The 22,215-nt window shown below is 48.8% G+C and overlaps 1 protein-coding gene across 1 annotated transcript in view; it reads left to right on the top strand.

The window, feature by feature from the left end:
- Nucleotides 1-17,878, top strand: part of SMARCC1 (SWI/SNF related, matrix associated, actin dependent regulator of chromatin subfamily c member 1) — a 90,066-nt gene extending 72,188 nt beyond the window's left edge. The window contains exons 26-27 of the mRNA XM_026089744.1: nucleotides 14,195-14,371; nucleotides 15,761-17,878. Coding sequence (XP_025945529.1) covers nucleotides 14,195-14,371; nucleotides 15,761-15,846 — 263 coding nt within the window. The 3' untranslated portion in view covers nucleotides 15,847-17,878. The remainder of the gene's footprint in view (nucleotides 1-14,194; nucleotides 14,372-15,760) is intronic.
- The last annotated feature ends 4,337 nt before the right edge of the window (nucleotides 17,879-22,215 follow it).

Consider the following 22,215-nt stretch of genomic DNA (forward strand, 5'->3'; position numbering starts at 1 on the left):
CAGAGCTTAAGCTCTGAGCTCATCCTAGGTGTGTGTATATAGTAACGTGGGGATTCTTCGGTCCCCAGAGACCACAACTCTCAACTTGACCTGACTTGCTGTCTCAGCAGGTTAAGTTGCTCACTGTTTGACTTCCCTTCCCTCACAAATGAATACATCATAGCAGCTTCAATCTGTTGCAACGAGACAGAGCACTTGACAGGCACGAAGCTACGATCGCCAGGAGTCTTACCGGAATGCCAAAGTCCGCAATTGCCTTTCACATTCGCATGCATCCTATAGGTTAGGTATACTTTAAAAAGCTCCCTCACTGTTGCATCATCATGGTCATGTTAAATCTATGATAAATACCACTCAACCTGTATCCTGTTTTTTCTTCCTCCCCCCCACCTTAGAGACTTTTGGTAGCTGGCATTCGCCCATTTGGATCTTTGCTGACTTTTCAGCCATGGCTTGACGCTGAGGGCTTTGATACGTTTGCTCTTCAAGGTTCTGTGGTGGCGTTGTAGAGTAACTCTTCTGTCTGGGAAGCTCTCCAGATCTAGTCATACCCTTCTATTTTCCAAATTTCTGCAGTTTGATATGGATGTTTTCAGTTCATTGTTAGCAGGGTAGTGACAATGATTGTCCCCCATAGTAGGTACTCTGTGGGAAGATACACCTCTTCCCCAAAAAAGAGTCTATCATCTCTATTTAGCTTTACCAGTAATGCTGTTTTCCAGCTGTTATGTTTTTTGTGTTTTTTTTTTCTTCCTTTGAGTGAAGCAGACATTTGCGTGCAGCCAACACTGCTTTGGTATCCTTTGGCATGTGGGTGTTTTACTGAACAGAAAAGCTGGGACTCTTCGTATTTCCTAAGCTAAGCTGCTCTCTATGTTCCCCTGCTTATTTTCAGAGCAGTCACTAAAGATGTGGTTGTAATCCAAGCAGATGAAGGCATCTTTTACTAGTGCTCTTAGGGAACTTGGCCCAAGACTGCTAGTAGGCATCGAGATCAGCTGAGGACCTGTAGGATATGCTTGGCCTGTTTGTTAAATTGGTCAGAATTAGATTGAATAGATCAGTTTTAATCCCAAGGATTCTATTGCTTTGCCTATGATGGAGGACTTCTCATCTAAGTATAATATTGGTACTTGCTTTTAGAGAGGTGCAGCTCTTCTTTATTCCCCCCCCGGGGATAAAACTTTAGGACTTCATATTAAGGAGTTATCTGAGAATCAGATGACTCTTGCAGCCAGTTACATGCTAAAACTTCTTCATAGTGGATCATCTCTAGCTAACGTCTCCTACAAATGTTTCAGATGAGACTTTACCACAGCCAGAAAGGAATTCTGTAACCCAGTTTCTTTGACATTAGAGAAATAAATTCAAATACAGAAATAAATCATTACATCCTATGTGTTTATTTCCTTGGAGTATTTCACAGGATATGAGGAGTCACTTTCCTAATTGGAGTGATCTCGGCTTGAACTGTGGACAACGAGTGATTTTACAAGACTAACAGAATAACTAAATTTGAGGTATCCCTAGAGGATGCTCCATTTTCATTTCTCTTTTTTTTTAATGAAAACAAATCCATGAACAGCAAGCAAAATGGCTTAAGAAGAGACTAAGACGTTTTTGAGTAGGTGGACCCTTTCAGTCTCAAAGGTGATGTACCTCAGGGATTGGTTTTGAGACTGATCTTATCTTCTTTAGTGACTTTGTCACCAAAAGCAGTTCTGTACTGATAAAATTTGGTTAGTCAAAGTTGGAAGTCATTATCAGTAGCAGATCCAACCAGGAAAGAGGAAGGATATCATAAGAATTAGAAACGTGTTGAAATACAAGATTTCCAAGCCAAAGAACATGCTTTGGAGTGGAAGAGTCCCCTCAGCTGTAGTTTGAGGGGACTGATCAGTTGGAAGAAAGGAGGAGTAAGAGAGTTGTGTTATTGATCACAGGATGACTTAATCATCTATGTGATGTGACTGAAAGACCAGTGCGATTCTAGGATGAATTAGGCAAGTGAATTAAAGAAGATAGGGCATTGAAGGTGTTGTCATTGTACAAGGTACAGATGAGATGCCTGAAGCTGTGGTGTGCAGGTTTGGTTACAGTATTCAAAACAAATGTGCAGTGCCGTGGGATGATTTTTGAGTGGAGCTTGAATTGGCTAGCCTTAAAAATGAATGTGGAGTGCATACAACTGTTTTCTATGGACAAATCCTGACAAAAATCTCCAGAAAGTGAAGTATTTGAGGTAAGATGGAATAGCGTAGAGCAACAGTGGAGACAAACTGAGCTATCAGAGAATATTTCTAGAGAATTCTTGAACCTGGGCGTTGCAAAAAGGGGTTGTAAGTGATGGAATTTGGAGTTCAATAAATAAGGGGTTTGTGAAATAACTACTTGCTATAGGAAGAAACTCTACTCACCTCCAACTGTACATTTCTAAGCAACATGCCTAAACTCCACAGCCAGTCATTAGCTCCAAAATTAGAAAATGGGTGGTTCTAGCAGTCATTTCTGTGCTCTGTAACATGGGTTAATGGATTGCATCCGTTATTTTTTTATGACAGAAGAGCTGTTACACAGTTGCAATAAATTTGTTTCTGTGCATGAAACAGCAGCAGCTGCCTTGGTGGTTGGTTCTGCCATTTTTAGGGTTCCGTTGACATCATTGCCAGATGTCCCACAGTTACTGTCTTGGCCTTGCCTGCGTGTGTCATTTGGTCATTAACCAGGACTCTGCTGGCTCAGCGGAGACTTTGGTGATATATTCTTTTCCCAGTGTCGTATTGTATGGATCTTTCCTTACCTGCGCATACACTGCAATTTCTCTAGGAATTTTGGGGATTTGTAAGTCTTGAATTAATAGTAAATCTTTTAAGAGTCACCCATTCATACATAGATCAGGAGCAACTTCTACTCGGTTGCTGATTTGTGATCCTTTGAAACAAACCGGTGAGCTGAACGTGATGGCCCACTCCTCTGTGCCATCGGTTACATCATTGCATACCTGCACACCAGTCTTTGGCAATCTTGGCAGAGGTGCCAAAAATTGGAGGGTTTGCATAGATGAATTTCGCCTAGCAGAGGTAATCCCTGCTAGAGAGCGCCAAGATGCACTTGCAGAAGAATTCTGTAAACTGGTTTTTGCTGCTGGTAGTCCTGTAGATGAACCTCAAGCTTAAGGGCTGTTAATATACTGCTTTTACCAGTGTGGAATTTGACATGCTTTCCTAAGAAGAACGAACAGTTTCCTTACCTTGGTTCTCTGCTTCTGTCCAGTAATACAACCTGCCTTCCCTAGGGTGACCAAGATCAAGAAACTTCAGTGATGATAACTTGGAAGAGTAATTACTCTTTTAGGTATAAAGAAACTATTGGAGATTGATAGACAAGTCACTGCTTGCTGGCCCATCTAACAGGGCTCTGCAGGAAGATCTGACCCATTCAGTTTGCATTAGAGAAAAATCCCAGAACAATTTAGCAGTGACTGAGAACCACCAGTGGTCAAGTTCTCAAAATATAACCGTGCATGGAACCGAAGCAGCAAGGCCCTGAGGGGAAGCTGTAGATGGAATTAGCCATTTGTAGTTTCCTGTTTAGCTGCATCATTTTAACTCTGGACCTTATCTAGGTTTTCAGTCAGTTTTCTGATCTTAATAATGATTAAAAGTGTAACCGTTGATTCAATAGACCATGAACAAGATGCTGAGTGAAATGGTGGAACGTCTAGTGATTGACGAAGACTGAAGAGATGGTAGGAAACAAAGTAATGGGAAGATCTGGAAGGCCCTTATAAATGGAAGAAAAAGAAATAACTGCTTACAGCTTTTCTGCATTCAGAGGGTAGCTGGTAAAAAGGCCACCAGCCCCAGGCTAGAATACAGTGTGTTTTCTTCCTTTGCCCGGGTGGAGCTCCATCCCGGACAGGACCAGGGCCGATGCCTCCCGTCGCTCAGCAGAAGAGCCGCCTGCAGAGGGTTGTTCCCTCCGACTGTGCCCTGGGAACGCTGATTTTCGGGGTTAGCCCCTGTGCAGCCTGGTTACAGCAGGATGATGTGACTGCTCACCTGCTGAATCCTGGTCTAATTTAAACCGACGAGAGGAAGTCTTGCTCCTTTCTATCCAGGTCCATCCCTAGTGCATTGACTTGAAGTATGAAGGTGACCCTGAATTTTTATTTATTTATTTATTTATTTATTTGCCTTTGTCAAGAGCAATAGTTTCCTGCTCTGCTTTTGGGAGGGGAGGATTCACAGTACACCTGTTACTCAGCTCCTGAATGCCTTAGCAGGAGGAGGAGTGGGTGAGATGGGATGATATCGCTTCTACCCCCGAACGTTTTGGCTAAAGCCAAAGCTCTGTCCTGGTGTTTTGTGCACTGCTTCTAAAATACCTCTCCAGAAAGGATTCGCAGGGCTCTCGGGTCAATATTAAACTCGCTGAGAATATGAAGTGGCTGAACAGAAACAGTTAAATATTGCAGTTGCTCTCACTGCCTTTGTAAATCAGCACAAGATGATCAACGCAGGCAGTTCTGGACAAGTCAAAATCAGAACAGAGAGATTCTGATTAGCCAACAGATTATCATGGTTTTAAAGAGAAATCTATCAAGTCAGACAGAATCCTGAATTTGAGGGTGGACATTCAAAGTGGCACCTGGACATGGACAGTAGCAGGTGTTTCAGGCCAGCTTGTATTACAGTTGTTCCTCTCCTGCTCCTGACCTGTGTCACAGCTCAGATTTTACCAGTTTGTCAAGTCTGCTCATGTTTCAGTGAGAGTGATTCTGAACTGTGCTCCATCTCCGTCTCTCCAACCAGTTGCTCTGATGCAAGTGTAAGGAAAATGCATTGCCAGCTTTGATAATGAACAGAGAGGAAGCTTAGGTGGGCTTGTTTTGAACTAATGGTAATAAAAGGTAGAAAGCTTTAAAGCGATGCTCACTGATATTCAGAAGAACAAATAAACAGACTTGTGGAAAGCAATTTTTTGCTCTCAGGCAGAGCAGCTGAGCCAAATCTCTTAATTAAAAGTTAATGGGGCAGCTTTTCCCCAGAAAGTTCGGTGGCTTAGATGTCAGTCTTCGGAAACCGCTGGTGAACCGTCTGCAATCAAGGTTAGTGTTTTCAGCGAACTGCTTTTCATCAGCGTGGCCAAGCGTGTCTGGTTCTGCTGGAGGGCAGAATTTCTGGGACGCGCTGAAGAGCTGAAGCTCGTCCAGAGGCTGGCCGTCAGCGCAGGCGGGCTCAGCGAGCGAGGGGAGACCCCGCGGGAAATCGAGACCCCTCAGCCAGCCCCTTCCACAAAGACGAGCTACTGGGAAATTCCCCTCCGAGTTAGACATCCGAAAGCAGACCGCGTGCGAGTTGCAGGCAGCGAGGCTGCTTTCCAGAGCCTTGAGCTTTTTCGCTCGCTGTAAGCCTGGGGTTCGAGTTGGTTTTTGCGTGTTCCCATCGTCGGCTGCCTTTGGTTTCGTCTCTCGGTGCGTGGATGCGGCGAGATTCCGGGCATCTTGGTGACCGAAGGTGCGTTGCTGTTCTCAGGCCCAGGCACCCGTTTTGGATAAGTCCTGCTAATAGCTCGCATCTCCCATGTTCAGCTTCACAACAACTCTTAATTTTATTTTGACTGAACTTATTCTGTTCTCTCCTTCCTCCTGGAATTAAGACGTTTAAATCAGAAAAATACGGTTAGATTCCAATTTCATTGTGAAAAGCTGAACCTTGTAATGGGAATAGAAAGTAAAATTCCCAGTTTCTGTCTGTTACCAGCTTTACTGCTGGTTGTATTGTTTGAAGCACGTTACTGATTTCTCGGCATTTCGTGGGTAACCAGAAGTGCCTCACACAGGTGATACTCGTAGTGCCTAGTATGAGAAACATTTTGAAATCCTTGGAGGAAGGGCAAGAGATATGTATTAATAGCTGTCCCTGACTTCTCTGTTCAAAGTGGGATTTTCAGCTAGTAGATGTCGCTTCTGAATCAATCCAGAAGCAGAAGTAGGAGGTAAGGATGTGCGCCTTCCCCTGCAGCCAGCTGAGTAACGTCGATTTATTTTTATTTTTTTTCCTGCAATGAATTTTGCAGTTTTCTGATAGTTGAAACTTTCAAAAGAATGTTCTGTTAATAATTTTTGGCTTGTTGCTTTTTAAGTGCAAGTTGCACATTATCCATTATTTTAAATCTGTGTTTTTAAATTGAGCTACCTGATACTCTTTACTCTTTCCTATTGGACTGATCGCAATTCCAGGATTTTTTCTTTTTGTGTAGATGAGGATTTTGAATTTATATCCTTCCAGTAAATATTTCCCAAGAACTGTCAGTGCTTTCTTTTTAGCCGCGGTAGGTAATGAACTTGCTGGCAGGAAGCTTGCAGGGAGTCCTCACAAAAAGAGGAATGCAAAGTAATGAGTGGCAAATGGTTTTGTGGTATTCATCCTTAATGTCATAATACGTGCGTAATTGTGGGTTTGCCGAGCGTTAGGGTGGTGATACACAAACATTGTTAAATGCAGACTGGGGACTATTTTGCGTATTTTTGACTGCCGTGGAAAGGTGGTTGGGTTAATTGCGTTTTGACAGAATATAAGCATTAACTTCAGTTTCTTTAGTGTGGTTTTCCTGCTGAAGGCTGTTCATACAGCTGTGAAAGGGAGAATTTCTGCATATGCATCTTTTTGCCCTGCTGGTAATTATGGCAGGTAGAAGGTTTTAAGTTCTTTCCGTTAGCAGCTGGCTTCTGTGTTATCACCTCTGAAAACCCGGCCATGCAAAAGGCTTTCTGGAGCTAGAACAGTAAATAAGAGTCGGCTAGGGGACAGTGATTGCACTGAGGGTGCTGGATAACATTTTCATGAGTCGCGCTGTGCTGCCTTTCTGATAGCCGCAGAGCTTCTCCAGCGAGTCTGAGCAGCTCCGGACTCCTTACAAGCACGTGTTATAGAGGGGGCATTAATATTTGAAGGTTGCCGGTGCCGCCCCGCGTAACGGTTGTGTTTTCTGGTGACACGTGAAGCGGCTTGCGGCTTCTTGACAAAGCATCTCGCGTCATACGTGCTTTGCCGTAGAAAAATAGCGGTGAGCCCTGTCCCCGCGAGGCCGAGCGTGGTGCGCCCTGGCGTTGGGAGCGGTGTCGGGCGCCGGCACGCCGATGCCTCTGCCCTCGGCCGCCGAATGAATTACGCTAGAGGGAAGTGGCAGAAATACAGTATGCAAGTGAAGGGGGAATTCTGCCTCCCTCCTCCCGAGACTTGATGCTAAATGAGTTATTGTGGTTAATTATTCACAGCTCTTGGCTATGGGATTGTCTGCGGGAAGAAAGGACGTGTCTGGAGGTTGGTTAGCAGTATAGATTTCCGGCTCTCCGGAAAACCAGTCGGGGTAGGAAGGGGCAGAGCTGCTCTGCAGTGAAGCTAGCAGTTGCTCCCCGAAATGGTGGTGTGCTCGCTCTCATCTCCGAATTTTGAAACAACTCAGCAATAAGGGAGCAAGATCTCAAAGGATGCATCCCGGCAGAGATCCGAGGAACGTCGCAGTGCCGTCTGCTCTGCCCCTTTCTGAAGTCCTGGCCCCGAAAAGGGGAGCTCCCCTCACCTGGCGCTGACTGCTTCTGCCGCTCTTCTCTTTGGCTAAACGGGAACCAGCGCGAGGTGATCAGGAGGATTTGAATCAGCACCAAGCTTTCTGCGTTGTGCCCTGTTGGCTGCTAGAGTAAAACAGAAATACTTTAGCTGTGCCACTCTAGTGCCCCTCGAGTGGCCGATTTAACAGAGGTCGAGGCTGATTTAGTGTAGGCAAATAAACACCTTGGACAGCCTCTAAAAACAATTCTTAAGTTTCATTATAATGGGAATTTGCGGCTTTCCATTTGTTACTAGTGGAATGCTTCAGAGCATGCATTAGAAAAATGTCAAAAACATCTAACACGTAAAGGCTTTTTTTTTTTCCCCCTCCAGTCTGCTAAATCTCATTTTGTTGAACCTTTTGGCTTTATCTCTTCCTGCGTCTGCTGGTTTTAAGCTCTCCCCCTTATGTAGGTCACACTTTCACATTTTACGCTTCAGCCACTGTCTTGAAGCTGTATCTCTTGTAAAATGAAAAAACATGATCTCTATAGAAATAGCACTCCATTTTTGCCATAGTGGTACTACTGATTTCCCCGTGCTTAATCCCACTTTGGCTGGGTATTGCTTGATTACTGCTCAACTTCAGCATTTTGGAGTTCTTTTATGTGATAGGGTTGTTCCTCTGCAAGTACCTTAAGCTAATTTTAAGATAAAATTGTTGCATACTACATCAAAAAGTCAAAGAATAGACAGCCAACCCTGCTCTCAAACATAGGGAAGCTTCTCAGCTTATGGGTAGCTTTGGAAAAACTGCAGTGACACTTATTTTTAAATCTCCGAGTATTAGGAGAATAACATTTTACAGATTCTTTGAGTCAGGTATAAAGTGCTTCCCGCTATTGCTATGAGATTTGGCGAGATGGCACAATTTGAATTTATAAAAAAGCAGATTATTTTAAAGTTGATTTAATTTGTCTTTAACAGTGATTTAATTTGTCTTTAACAGTGATTTCAGCTGTGACTGTGGTTGCTATAAACACATCAAACATGGTCACTTAATCTTTGTGTTACTACAGGTCTGAAAGTCTTTTTTCCCCTGAAGGAATCCTTGGCCAGTGTTAGAGCTTAAGACCTCACATGAAGCCATTCAGTGTATAGCAAGTCTGATCCAGCTTCGGGTGCTTCCGAAGAGGTTTTCCTCAGTATCGGCCACTTCCTCGGGGTGTGGACAGGATCTTTTTCTTGCAGGCCTGTAGCATTAGAAAGGAGATAACCAAATTACGCTTGGAGGGTCTCGGGCTCGCATCAGGCGGCAGCTCCCAGCCCGGGGATCTGTCACTTGCCAGCTTTCCTGATCTGCTGAAACTTGGTCACGGTTAAATCATCAGGAACTAGATAAGGCTCCTCTCACCTGCTCGTTTTTACCTTTTTGTTCCCCATCAGCCCTCACCGTGCTGGTAAGTAACATCCATCATACCTGCAAAGATCTTGCCCTTTGGTCGCAAAGCCCTCTGCATCTCTGGACCATGCTTTGTCTCCAGTCTCTTATTTGGTGCAGCTTCACCATCTGCCAATACTCTGCTGGTAGCAGCTTCAGTTGCCCAGTGCCTGCTGCTGTTGGTCTTCCTTCGTTTCTGAATGCTTGTAGCTGTGATGGTTGTTTCTCTCTTTGGTTGTTTGGGTTTCTTTGTTTTAGATAAGTGTTCATTAAAAATAAGATCTTCTCAAGCCACAGTTCTTAACAGCGTAATAATGTTGCCCTGATGCACCATGCCTGCTGTTCTTGTGCCATCCCCTTCCAGAGCACAACATTTGTGGGAGGGGTGAGGATGAGGACACGAGAGGAAGCAAAGATTCCAGTGCTCATCTCGCTTGCATGAGCTAAGCTAGATCTGGACAGGTTTCCGCTGTTAAATCTTGGTATGCCAGCTCCATTGCTCAGTTATCTGGCAAACTTGACTTTTCACGAATAGATTGTGCAAGCGTCTATATACTGGGTCAACCCAAAGGTCCTCGTGGCCCGTGTCTGACCTCATAGATAGCAGATACTTAGGGAAGACCTATAAGAAATGGGGTAAATACCGAACAAGCCTTCCACAATCACACCCGTCCGGCTTTTGACAGTCAGTGCTTATGGCGTAATATCTGAGCTAGTGTATTCCTAGCCACTGCTGGAGCTAGTCTCTGCGTGTTTGTATTAGTGAGTTCCTTGGTATAGTTGTGAATTCTGTGAAAGTGCTTTTTTGTTGTTGTTTTTTTTTTAACCTGCAACAAAGAATTTCTAATTCTGTGGTGAAGGAAACAAATGCTACCATATTTGTTTTTTCCCTACCTCTTCTTATCTTAGACCCATAACAAGCTTTCATCCCTCACTCCATGTTAAAATGACTTGGACAAAAAGAATGGACTTTTTTTTGAAGTATCCTGATGGGCATTAATTGTATACCTAAGGGTCTGTGCTGAGTCCACTTACCTGTTTTAAAAAAACTATCTTGAGTGCACTAGGAAAAATAGAAATTTCAAACTTACCAGGAGTATGGAACCTATCAGGAGAATGAGGAGAATGCTTGAATTCCTCCTTACCTGTGAAAGAAAACCAGCCTTTGCTGTGCTGCGTCCCGGGGGCTATGTCTGCAGAAGCAACCACTGAAGATTCGGGCTACTTGTGGAGGACTTTTTGGTATAAGATGAAAAGGCACTGAGAAATGGAGCAGAGGAAAAAAACTTGCTCCTAAAAGGTAACTACTTTGAGTTGGAAGTTGCCAGGACATTTCGTAAGTGAAGAGAGCAGGCTTGTTACTGAAGTGGTCAGATCAGTCCCATTTTCTTCTGTGTAGATTTAGATTGCTGGTGATGTGGGGTTTTTTTCATGCTTTTTTTAAATATATATTTCACACTAGAACTTCTAGCAACTGAAATTCAAGCTTCCTTTTCATGTGCTATGACTTTAGTGCCACAGGCCACGTGTCTCATGCAGATCAGAGGAAAATCCCGACTCCTGGAGCTTGACCAGCTGACCTTGTGCAGCCGTGTTCTCAAACAGGCTGTGCTTCAGAGCTGATCTGCGTCTCTGCGTGTGAGCGGCAGAGGCTGAGGGAGAGAGGTTGAGTTCACGTGTACCCCCACTTTGGCTTCTGCACGTAAGCAGCCTTGCAAAAGGGAGAAGAGACACTCGCTTCTTGTCTCCCCGCTGTACTCGCCCGCTTGAAGCTACAAGCTGAAGTTCTCTAGAAGTTAACTGCTAGTACAGAGCCAGTTACAAAATGTCCCTTAGTAACAGGCATTGCCCAGTGCTGAATTATCCCCCTCTGGGGATATGGGCAGCTCTGGGACTGTTTGCAAACCCGACCGCCTGTCTCTGACAGCACTGATCCTGTAGTTCTTGACTCGCTTCTAATACTAATGGGTTATCATGTCTTTAAGTCTGAGCCTCTGCCTGGCTGTAGCTTCCTGTGACAGTGTTCTCGTGTTGCCTGCCCTGTTCTGCCGTGCCCTTTCTGCCCGCTCCCCATCTAGATTCTGCCCGCTCTGCATCTAGAGTCCTGGGCCCCCCAGTGCGAGGAGGACATTGACCAACTGGAGCGAGTTCAGCAGAGGGCCACTAAGGTGGTCAGGAGCTTGGAGCACTTGCTCAAGAAGAGGCTGAGGGAACTGGGCTTTTTCAGCCTGGAGAAGAGAGGCTTTGTGGTGACCTACCAGCAGCCCCCCACTACCTGCGAGGAGGTCATCAAGAAGACAGACCCGGCTCTTCAGTGATTTGTAGTGGGAGGACAAGAGATGAGAGCCATAAGCTGGAACAAGAGAGGTCACAGCTGGATATAAGGAGGCCGTGAGGACAGTCAAGCAGTGCAACAGGCTGCCCAGGGTGGGTTTACATTCCTGGGGGTTTTCAAGGCCTGACTGGACGAAGCCCTGAGCAACCTGGTCTCACCACAGGACTTTGAGCTCTGCTTTTGAGCAGGAGGTTGGACAAGAGATCGCCTGAGGTCCCTCCAGTCTGAAATATTTTGCAATTCTGGGACGGAGGTAACGCTTTAGTGCTCTTGCTGGCTGCTTGCCCCTGAGGAGGGGAAGGTGAGTGGGCCATTCCAAGGGACTTCCAGCTCAGCTTGCCGACAGAGGGGAAACCAGAACCAGACACTAGAGCTCTTATTGGTGTGTACTGGGCTTGGAGACCTTGAGTTACCCATGAAGACCTGCTACGTATATTCTTAGGAAGAGTCCCACCTTTCGTCTCTTCTTTAGGCTCTTGACTGGAGCAGTGAGGGCTCCAAGATGGGGTTCTTAGAAACCCCTATTCACCATCACAAAGGAGGGATTTAGCGGCTCAAATCTGTGCAGCTTTTCTGGTTGACTGCTGCTGCTCTTTAATATATAGTGATGGAAATGCCGTGATGTGCCTCGCAGCCACTGATCAGCAACTGTATGCCAGGGATAAATTTACAAAGTTCTTTTCCTGTGTAAACGTTTGTGAGAAAAATGGTGTTTCTGTAGGGCTTCATATCTGCTGCTTATAGATACGCTAGTCTTGCTCCCGTGATGGAGTAGCGTCAGGTTTGCCCATGGGCCTCTCGCTTGCGTGACTAGGAGCTCCAAGATTATGTTCTCGGAGTCCAGTTCTCCAGGTGTCCATGTGAATGGCTGTTGAGGTTGCTCAGCCCCTCTGCCGCAGAGCTGTAGGGCTGCGTGGAGCCAGGCTGCTGGGAGTGCTGGGTTCCTTTGCGCTGGGATTGTTACTGGCTCAGGATGAGGGACACCTATGATCCCGCTTTGCCCTTTTGCAAGGCTGTCTTGTTGGTCTTCTTCAAAGAGCAAGTTATTGCCTGTAGTTCCAGGGTGCTTTAAACTGGACACCAGCCACCAAGTGCTTTATATAGTTAAAACATGCGTATTCTGGAGGGAAGTGGCTGAGCAAGTGACACTTGCACAGTTGGCCCAGGCACCAAATGCTGAGAAGGAGCAAGCTGTTCATCTTGGTTTTGTGGCTTTTTTTCCCTTATAACTCATGTTGAAGAGTTATTCTTGCATGCTTGGAGTGTTCTTCAGGCCCCCATCCTCCCTCTCTCTGCAGAAGGACAGTGACGGACAAGGATTTGGGGTGGGTGGCTGACGGACTCCACCTCTGTGAGAGCACAGGACGCAGCCTGCAGGCAGGGGTGTCTGTGCAGGCTCTCCGCTGCGGGCAGCGTTTCTGGGGAGCTTTGCAGCTCAGCGCTAGAGGTGCCCAGTCCTATCAACATGACCACGCATGGTTCCAAAGAGCAGGGGTTACTTTGGGTAACCAGAGGTTGGTTTTTCTTGTAAGTGCAGATCATTACTTTTCCAGGTCATTAATTCCCCATCATAAAGACTTAGATCAACCCACTATTTCCTCCTTGCCTAAGCTGTATCTCAGGCTGCTGTGTCTCATACCCATTGAGGCTGTACTAACTTGCTTAGGCTTCTGGGCCCAGACAGCCCTACCTCCGAGCAGAGGATGCGTGTTAAGAGCTGTCACCTACCTGTCTCGGTTGATAGCTTGTGAGCTAGCGCGGTTTCCTAAAGGGCGAGCAGCGCTGCCAGGCTGCTGCCAGCGTTCAGGTTCCTGGCAGCCTTCAAAATTCCAGAAATGGAAGTAACACGTCAATAAAAACTCCCTGAAAGCTCCTACTCAAAAGCTGAGCATAAATAAGAGCTAATAGTGTTTGTGCTGAAGTATTGACTCAGTCCCAAATGCAGAGCTTGCCCTTTCTTGGCTCGAACCGCCAGTGTGGCTGTGATGCTCTTCATGGACGTTGTCAGACCCTTTTCTGTTTGAGGCTTCTGTCATCACGCTTCATTTCACGTAATTGCCTGGGGTTTGAGGTGGAATGAGGTTTTCTAAAGCAAGCTGTTACAGTCCATGCCTAATAGCCACTTTCCTAACTAAAATACTGTACCTTTACGTATGTGTGTGCACGCAGGGATTCTTGTAAATGTAATTGGATTATGCAAAATAATCTCTTCAAATGAGGTTTTAAAACATCAATCAGCAATTTTGTACGTGTCCAAAACTGTGCAATTCGAACAGTTCCTTTATGCTGCTAAAACACAAAGGACTTTTACAAAGTGGATGTGTAAGGAAGACTTATTGGAATCCTCCCTCACATCAGATTTTTTTTTAATAGGGGAAATATCTGTGTAGTCTAATTTTTAGCTGTATGATTTCAGTTCTCCCATTAAATTAATCCATCAGGCTTTGTGCCTGCTCTTTGAATGCTCTGTTACGTGTCCGTGTTCTTCCAGGGCAGTTTGTTTCCCGCAGCTTCGTTTAGATTGCTAACATGGGTCCCTTTACTAAGGCTTCATTAGAAGGTGAGTTTTGACTTTGAGTGGGATCTCCCAGTTGCTTATTGTGCTGGTATTTTTGAAATTACAAGTGCCCAGAGGTTGTTCTTGAAAGGAAATGTGTTGACATTGGGGATGAAAAAGCTTTTCCTTTGGGGTAGACTCAGGTGGCATTTGGAGCCTGTACGGAGCTGGCTCTGTTACAGAACTGTCATTTTTTTTCTCACTGCTCAGAGAACAGCTAGACTCTGGGTTTTTTTGTTTTTTTTCTTCTGATCGCTTGTGTTTCAAGTGTGTCTCATTACCGTGTCTTTTTAATGCTCTTGCAGGTCAGATGCCAGGGCCAGGTTCGATGATACCTGGCCAGCCCATGCCAGGCCGGATGATGCCAAGTGTGTCAGCCAACATCCATCCAGCCGGTAGCGGTCCTCCTCCACCTGGCATGTCACCGATGTCGGGAAACCTAATTGGACCTCGCGTTCCTCTAGCAGCTCCAAACGGCATGTGTAAGTGCATCTCCAGCAGTAAGGATTTGAATATACCTAGTGTGGCTTCTCCGTTGCTTGGCTTGTTGCTGGAAAAGCCAATGTAGTTGAAACCCCTTTATGCACTGTAGAAATAAGATCCGTGCATCTTGGCAGCCAAAGATTGATGCCAGAAGTGTGCTTGAAGCCTTAAGTGCTTGTCTCCCCTCTAGGCATCCAAACATATGCTATTGTCCTTTGTTTTATTTATAACATCCCTTTTTTATTTACAGTGACTCTAAGGCTTTGTGGTCATCGTCCAAAACCTCTCTCAGCTTAATCCGAAGTAATGCACGTAGGGGTTCAAGAACTGACTGTAGCTAAATCCTCAAATAGTTGAGATCAGAATATAATCCAGTTCAACAATGCCTTAGTGAAAACTTAGCACTGTGAAATTAAGAGGAGGAAGTCCTAATTAGAAAGAAGCAAAAGGTATATAGGAATGTTCCTTATGTGATGTGCATACATGCGCCTCTGAGAAGCAAGCTGATTTATGCCAGGCCTCCCCTCCTAGTCCCCTGCTCTCCTCCTCCCCCCAAAAAACCCCAAAGACCAAAAAGCCTGAAGTCAGTACCCGCTGTGTGGGTGCTACTTGAATGAGCACCGCTCTGTGGCCAGACCCAGAAAGCAGGAAAGCTGGAATGGTTGGTGCGAGATGCTTTGTAATGACGACTTCCTTGATAAATGTGCCCGTCTTGCTGATCTCCTTCAGTGCAGCAGTCTTAGCCCCCAAGATGTTCATCTACATAACTGTCACTGCACAGGCAGGAATCATAATCACTGGCAGAACCTCTTGCGAAAAAATAGTTGGGAAAAACTATCCCATCTGGGCTACAGCTGAAAGGGAATTGTTGAGCAGTACTGGCTCCCTGGGGTTAACTAGCATAAGCATAAAATACCTTTTCTGATGCTGTTTTTGTTCAGATACGTCCTCTTTACTCTTCTGGTGCTTTAGCTTTCCTTAGTTTTCCTTCCCTTTTTTGAGCCTATACCACTGGGAACATCTTGTCAGGCTGTATTTCTGCTTGCTCTTTTTCCTTATCTTGACTTCTCTTTTTCACCCCCTACTAAACAGGTTGGTCATGTTCCATTCACATCTCCTTTGTGTACATGAAAGCTGGCCCTTTTTTTATCCCTCATTTCTTTCCTCCTACTTGCTACATCTACGGATGCCTCTGCTTTAGAGAAGGGGAGGCCACAGTGATGGCCGTTTCTGGGGCTAGCCTGAAATAACCCAAGTGACAGGTCCTTCCTGCTTCCCCCTCGGACAGCCGTGTATCCCGTGCTGTATGGACAGTCTTGCATTGGATTCCTTTACCGCGTTCAGCCTCTCCTGCTTCTGCTCAGTGCTTCCCTCTGTTGTTCTTGCAGATCCCCCTCCTGCGCAGCCGCCTCCACCAGCAGAAGGGGTGACCCCACCTCCAGCAGGAGCCCCGCCGGCCTCAGCAGCTCCCTAAGTGGTCAAGAAAGAAGGAACTTCTACAGCAACATAGTGGTGACCAAAAAATGAATTCCTCAGTTACCTTCTGTTCCCTTGGGAGGTTTTCACCTCCTGTTGGCCTGCCCCTGCCGTGTGTGTGTGCATATACATACACATATACAAGCACATGCACAGCGTCTTTTTTTCCCCCCTTCTCCCCACTGCTCTTAGCCTGGCAGTACCTGGCATTCCTTTGGGAAGTCTTTGGATCAAAGGTGCCAGTAACGCCTCCATGTTGCTGGCAGGAAGTCCTTTACGCTCTGGTCCACTTGCCTTTCAGAGCGTGCTTGACTCTGGTTTTCTTTCATCTTGGTGTTTTGAGCTTTGGGTTCTCCTGGGGAGGGTAAAAAAGCTTTTAAGCTGGAGGCATTAACTGAGCTTTTACGATGTAGCAGATGCCCTCTCCACCTGTGATTTAGTGTTTTGGGTTCTCCAGGTAGAGCGAGCAAAGCATCAAGATCGGATGCCAAACCAGCGATTTGGGGCAGAAAAAGGAAAATAAGGGCATGTTATAGCGCAGAAGGTGCAGGAATGCCAGCTATACTCATTGCAGATATCTGATCGTTAAGGACAGTAGCTGAGTCCTGGGGCTGCCTCACTAACTTATTAAAGAAAATATTGATCCAGTGCGAATGAAGCCAGGAGTGAATCAATTGGAATAAAACCACTCAATGGTAGGAGTTTTCTTGCTCCGGTTTTTACTTTATTTTTTTTTTTGCCTTTGAAGGTGGTAGTTGAACCTTCCCTCTGAGTAGTTTGGTACAGTAGCCAACTGAGGAAGAAAAAAAAAAAAAACATGATTTTTAGTCCCTCTTTTTGGAGCATATACTTTTTACTTTTTAAAAATGAACAAAAAAAAAGTAGATAGCGATGAAGTGCTAGCATACGGGATTGGGTTGGGATGGCTGGGGTGTGAATGCCAGAACTACCTCCTGCAGACAGCCGAGGTGGGCAGGATTCAGTGAACGCGGTACGCTTCTTCTGGAATCGGAGGTGGGAGAGCTCCTCAATCCACACATCACCTTCCACTCACTGACCTCCGTCAGCCCATTTATCTGGGGGGTCGGCGGGTGAGGGAACGGGTTCAGCGGGCAAATCCAGCAGCGCTCTTTGAGACCGCCGGTGCAGTACTGCTGACACGGACACGTTCGGTCTGCCAAAAACTGCTTCGCTTGCTAGTCATCAGTGGCTGCGAAAGCATCCTTTGCCGGCTGTACGGTTCAGATCCTCTGCCTCCTTCCTAGGAGAAGAGGGTTTGGCGCGTTTCCTTGCCAAAGCTCTGAAGACCGCTCGCTCCTTTAAAGGGTGGCTTTGAGTGACTGAGTGCAAGGTGGTGTTCTAAAGCTTGACCGGGGAGATTTCTCCCAAATAACCTGAAACCCGCAGAACCACTTACAATAAGGCTTAAAAAAAGAAAAAAAAAAAAGGATTTGCTTTGAAGAGCGCTCAGGTGTTTGACTCCTCCATGGTAACGGTTGAACTTTCCAGGTCCTGAGAGCGCATGTGTGCGGAGTGACCGTTTCGGGGCTGTCTGCGCAGCAGCTACGTGCTCAGACAGTTGTCTACGGCCTCGTTGCTTCCAGTGCATAGGAATAACGCTTTCCACTGTCGAGCTCTAAGAATCCACAGTGCCTAGCAGAGAACGGTCGGGGCCTGCCTGCCTTCCACCTTTCACAAGGAATTCATGCCCAGTGTTCCCTTTCCCTCCGGGGCCTTTGGGGTGAGCATGGAATTTGGGTTCAGACCGTAGTCCGGTTTAGAATAACCTCAGGTTGTTTTTAGTGTGATCAACTTCAAATGTAAAGGATCCAGATGGAGACTATTTTTTACTGTACTAGTGATGATCCTACAGAGTACCTGAATTCTTGACACTGTTGTGTTTCTGTATAAATAATACATGTGCTGACTTTTTCATCTGATCCTGTGTATAGGGCCGGTTTTATTCCTGCGACACAGCCACCCAATTTTGTGAAATAAAAAAAAGAAAAGTGGTTTTTGTACAAAACTCATGCCGGTTTGTCTGGAGTCTGTTTTCTCTCAGAGTTGTGGATTGGCTGAAAAACATTGATATGATATTGGTCTAATTTGGGGCTGCGTCTTAGCTGCGGTGAAGTAAATACAAAGCCTAAGCTTGTTAGCCGGCGAGGCGGGAGATATCAAAGTAATGCAGATAAGGGAAGACCCTTTACAGTGCACTCGGTGATCTTTGGAAAAATGATATTTTAGGTTATAAAAGCTTAATGTGAAAAAGATCAGACGGAGCATTCGAGGCCCAATAGGGTTTCCGCAATCCGTGCTTTCCCGCTGGCTTGCTGCGCTCGCTGGGACAATTGCTCCTGCTCGTGCTCCTGGTTGAATGAAACGCTTGAAAGACCTGCCCCGAGGTGGCGTTTTTAATGGAGGAGGACCGGACACGCTGACCTAGCAGGTCCCCACCATTCCTCTAGTCCTACGCAGGCTTCCCTGGTACCTGCTTAATTCAAATGGCTCTTCAGATCTTTTGTCCTCTCCTTCAGGGCTCCGGAGGGCGCCGGGATGGTTTTGCCTATTGATTAAGCTGTGGAACCGGAAATCCAGTCTGTCTTGTATTCTCAGTGCTGCTGCTACTTAACCAAATAACTGCTTTTTCTTCTCGTGAAGCATAATGACGACACATCTTCCACGTGCGTAACGTGCTGGGTGTCCTAATCCCCTGACGCTGGGGAGCGAGGGCTGCAGGAGTGAAGAGGTGCGCGGGCAGCAGGAAGGTCTTGCGCTGTCGCTTGATCCTCTTGCCGGCCTGGACAGCGGGGCGCCGGGTTCCCCGCTCCGCGGATGCCGTATCCCAAGCGCCGATCCCCTGCGCTGCCAAGAATGAGGTCTGCCAGGTCACCCGAGCAGCGACCTTCGCTACGCGCAAGGCGTTACCAGGTTTGAGATGCGTTGGCGAGAACGGAGTCGATCATAGCAAGAGAAGACGCGTTTCATCCTTTGAAGCAGGGGTTCCTACCTTGCTCCGTGAGTGCTGAAGATCGCTGCCCGCCGGAGGGCCTGTCTCCCTTCCGCTTTGGGGCCGGCAAAGGAGAGCGAAGAGCTCCTGGCGCCTTCGCTCCCGATACCACCGTGTCAAGCGTTACGAACGTTTATTCCTTGTGATCGCAGCCTTCTCGTTCTGTGGTCCGGTGCGTAGCTGTCGTTTTCCCTCTTGCCTCTTGAAGGCATTTCGCCTAAGGAATGCGAAGGATACGGTAGATGTTAGCGTCAAATTTTGAACCGTCCGTTTTTCCTGTTTATTGGCCTCGAAAGCTTCGCAGGAGTTAAAGCCTGACAATCTGCCGTACGATTAGCAACGTGGCAGAAGAGGCCGACTGTAGTCGTGACAGTAAGCGTAAAGGAAGCTGAGTGGAGGTCTAGGTTTAGTCTGGGACGGTGCTTCCAGTTTGTGCGTGGTCGCCTCCCTGGCCGAGGTCCCCCGTGGCCTTGCGCCCTCTCTGCAGCTGGCCCGGGCGAGCGGGTGCGAGCGAGGGCCGGGGTCGCTCCGGCTGCCGCGACAAGGAGCGTTTGCAAGATCGCGGCTAGGGGAGGTGGCAAGAGGTCCAAGAGAGCAAATTCATTCCCGTTTACAGCTTCGTAATATAAACGCAATAAGCCTGAAGGTAGGTTTAAAGCTGCTGTTCTTAAATGGCTCAGTGTTCACCGCCGATCTCTGCGGTGGGGTTCTTTGAGACCAAGATCCCATTAGGATAAACGGGAACCTCCCGCCCTTGCCTTGAATTACCTCTGCAGCCCCCTGGGATGGTGCGAGCCCCCGTTGTGGACCTATCGTGTCTGGCAGTACCAGCTTCAGCACGTGCTTCCTAAAAAAGCTGTATTTTTTTCTTGCTAACTGGAGCCAAAAAACTGTGCTCGGACACCTTGGGGGGTATCTGAGCCCGAGAGCGCGTGGTGTCCCCTGCCACCCTCGTTCCTAATCCCATTCCTCACTCATGAGAAACCTGAAAAAGGATTTGGCAACTCTGGAAACTCTCATTTTCGGACTCTGCTGCAGCCTTACGTCTTGCAGCAAGCAGCACGCTGCAGCGGGGGGTAACCGGGCCGGATGCTGCTCGGCGCCGGTGCCTGCTCCATGGAGTAATCCCCCGCCTCGGAACAGCAAATGCCGTGGCTGGCGCAGGGACGCCGCGGGGGACCCGGGAGCCGTCTCCCTCCCGGCACGCGCAGGCTCCCCCTCCAGAAATGTGCGGATAGCTAAAGTCCCTGATTTCCCCCCCACCACCACCCAAAAATCCCCTGAATCCCAAAATCCCAGAAACAAGCTGGGCGCTGGCCACAGAGCGGGGCTGGTGGCTGCGGGCGCCGGGTCGGAGACGCAAGCCCACCCCGGCCGGGCCCCTCGAGCGGCTTCTCCTTGCAGTGCGCCCGGCTCTTCCAGCAGGGCCGGAGCAGCGGCGTCTCGTGGGATAAATCTAAAGTAAATCCCTCGGTCCTTCCCAGCGCCGCTCTCCGCTGGCACCGAACCCGGCGGACCGCATAGGCCTCGGCTCGGCTCCCGGCCCCGCAGCCCTCGGACGCTGGGAGCGGCGGCTCCTCCGCCTGCCGGAGCTGCTCTCCTCTTGCCTCCGCTGTCCGAGAGCCGCATCGATTCGCCCGCGGTTCCAGCGCTAATAAAAGTAAAACCTTGACGGCGAAAAGCCTTTCGGGGAGGCGTTTTGCTAAGACGTCGCTAAACCGCCGGGCTTAAGCCGGTTTCTCGAGCGGGACCTGGGAGCAGGCGCTGTCGCTGCTGCCGGCTTATCCTGGCGCCGGCAGCCGCCTTCCCGGCGTGGAGGAGCGATCCGCAGCTCCGTCCGGCGCTCCCGGCTTGGGGCGAGCAGGTGCCGGCACGGCTGCTTCCAGGGCTGGGGCTGCTGCCGGCGGCTCAACAGGCTCCTGGATGATGGAAGAGGCTCCACTGTGGCTGCATCTGTCTGTCTGTCTGTCTGGGCCTGCAGCCTCCTGGAGCAGCTCACGACGGACAGACGTGGCCGGTGCCTCCTGCGGCCAGGGTGCATTGCGGGCACCGGAAAGCATCAAACACCTAAAAAAACCCCAACGCTTTGGGCCGGGATGCGGTGCCGCCGCGCTCCCGCAGCCTTCGTCCGGCTGCTGCTGCTGGGGGCGGGATGCGGGATGCCAACAGCTGCCGCGGGAAGCCCAGCCGGAGGGGGATCAGGGGGCTCAGCCGGGACCAGGGGATGCCGGAGCCGCCTCTTCTCAACCCCTTTCCCAGGCCCTGCCGGGGGCCCCTCGGCCGGTCCCCTTGGAAACGTCTCGGCAGCCGCATTCAGGGCCGGAAGCGCCGGGAATATTAAGCAGGTGCAGCCCCATCGGCTCCGCTCCGAGCAGGGAGGCAGCTGGGTTCGCCGGCGGCGGCAGCGGAGGAGCCCGTCCGCTCGCCGCAACAGGGCTGGCACGCGAGGGGACCGCGGAAATCCCGGCAAGCTGGTGGCCGCCCCGGAGCGCGCAGGTGCCCGGCTCCCGGCCGAGCGGGAGCTTTCTCGGAGCAAGCGGCGGTTCCTCGAAATAGAAGCGTTTCTGGGGAACGCGCGGGGCCGGGTGACGTTTGCAGCGCAGCGGCGTCGACGTGAAGCATCGCGGCCTTCTCCTTTCGTTCGCTTAACGGCGGCGGCGTTTCGCCTTGCACCAGCGGCTCGGTCGGTTACGCGGGTGATCGATGCCGCGGCGGCGTTCGGCGGTTTCGCTCCTATAACCCGGTTTGACGCTAGGGATTTATGGCATCACCGCTCCGGTCCCGCTTGGAGGGATGTGGCTGGCGCTGGAGCCCGCGGCTGAGAGCCCGGCTCCCGCTGCACCCAGCGTCCTGCCGTCACCCAAACTGCCACTGTCATCCAGTGTCCTGCCATCGCCCAGGACCTTGTTGTCACCCAAAATCCTGCTGTCACCCATCACCATGCTGTCACCCATCAGCATGTTGTCACCCAGTGTCCTGCCATCAGCCAGGACCCTGCTGTCACCCAAAATCCCACTGTCATCCATCACCATGCCGTCACCCATCACCATGCCGTCACCCAGTGTCCTGCCATCAGCCAGGACCCTGCTGTCACCCAAAATCCCACGGTCATCCATCACCATGCCGTCACCCATCACCATGCTGTCACCCACTGTCCTGCCATCAGCCAGGACCCTGCTGTCACCTGAACCCTTGCTGTCACCCAGCATCCTGCTGTCACCCAGCACCCTGCCATCCCCCAGCCCCGCTGCAGCCCCCCAGCCCCACGCGTGGGGCGCTGGGCCGGGGCCCCAGCAAGGCTCCGTCTGGGGGGGGCAGTGAGGGCTCCCGGTGCTGGCGGGATGGGTCTCCCGTGGG

The sequence above is a fragment of the Apteryx rowi genome, unplaced genomic scaffold (genome assembly GCF_003343035.1).
Source record: "Apteryx rowi isolate R43461 unplaced genomic scaffold, aptRow1 scaffold_83, whole genome shotgun sequence".
NCBI lineage: Eukaryota > Metazoa > Chordata > Aves > Apterygiformes > Apterygidae > Apteryx > Apteryx rowi.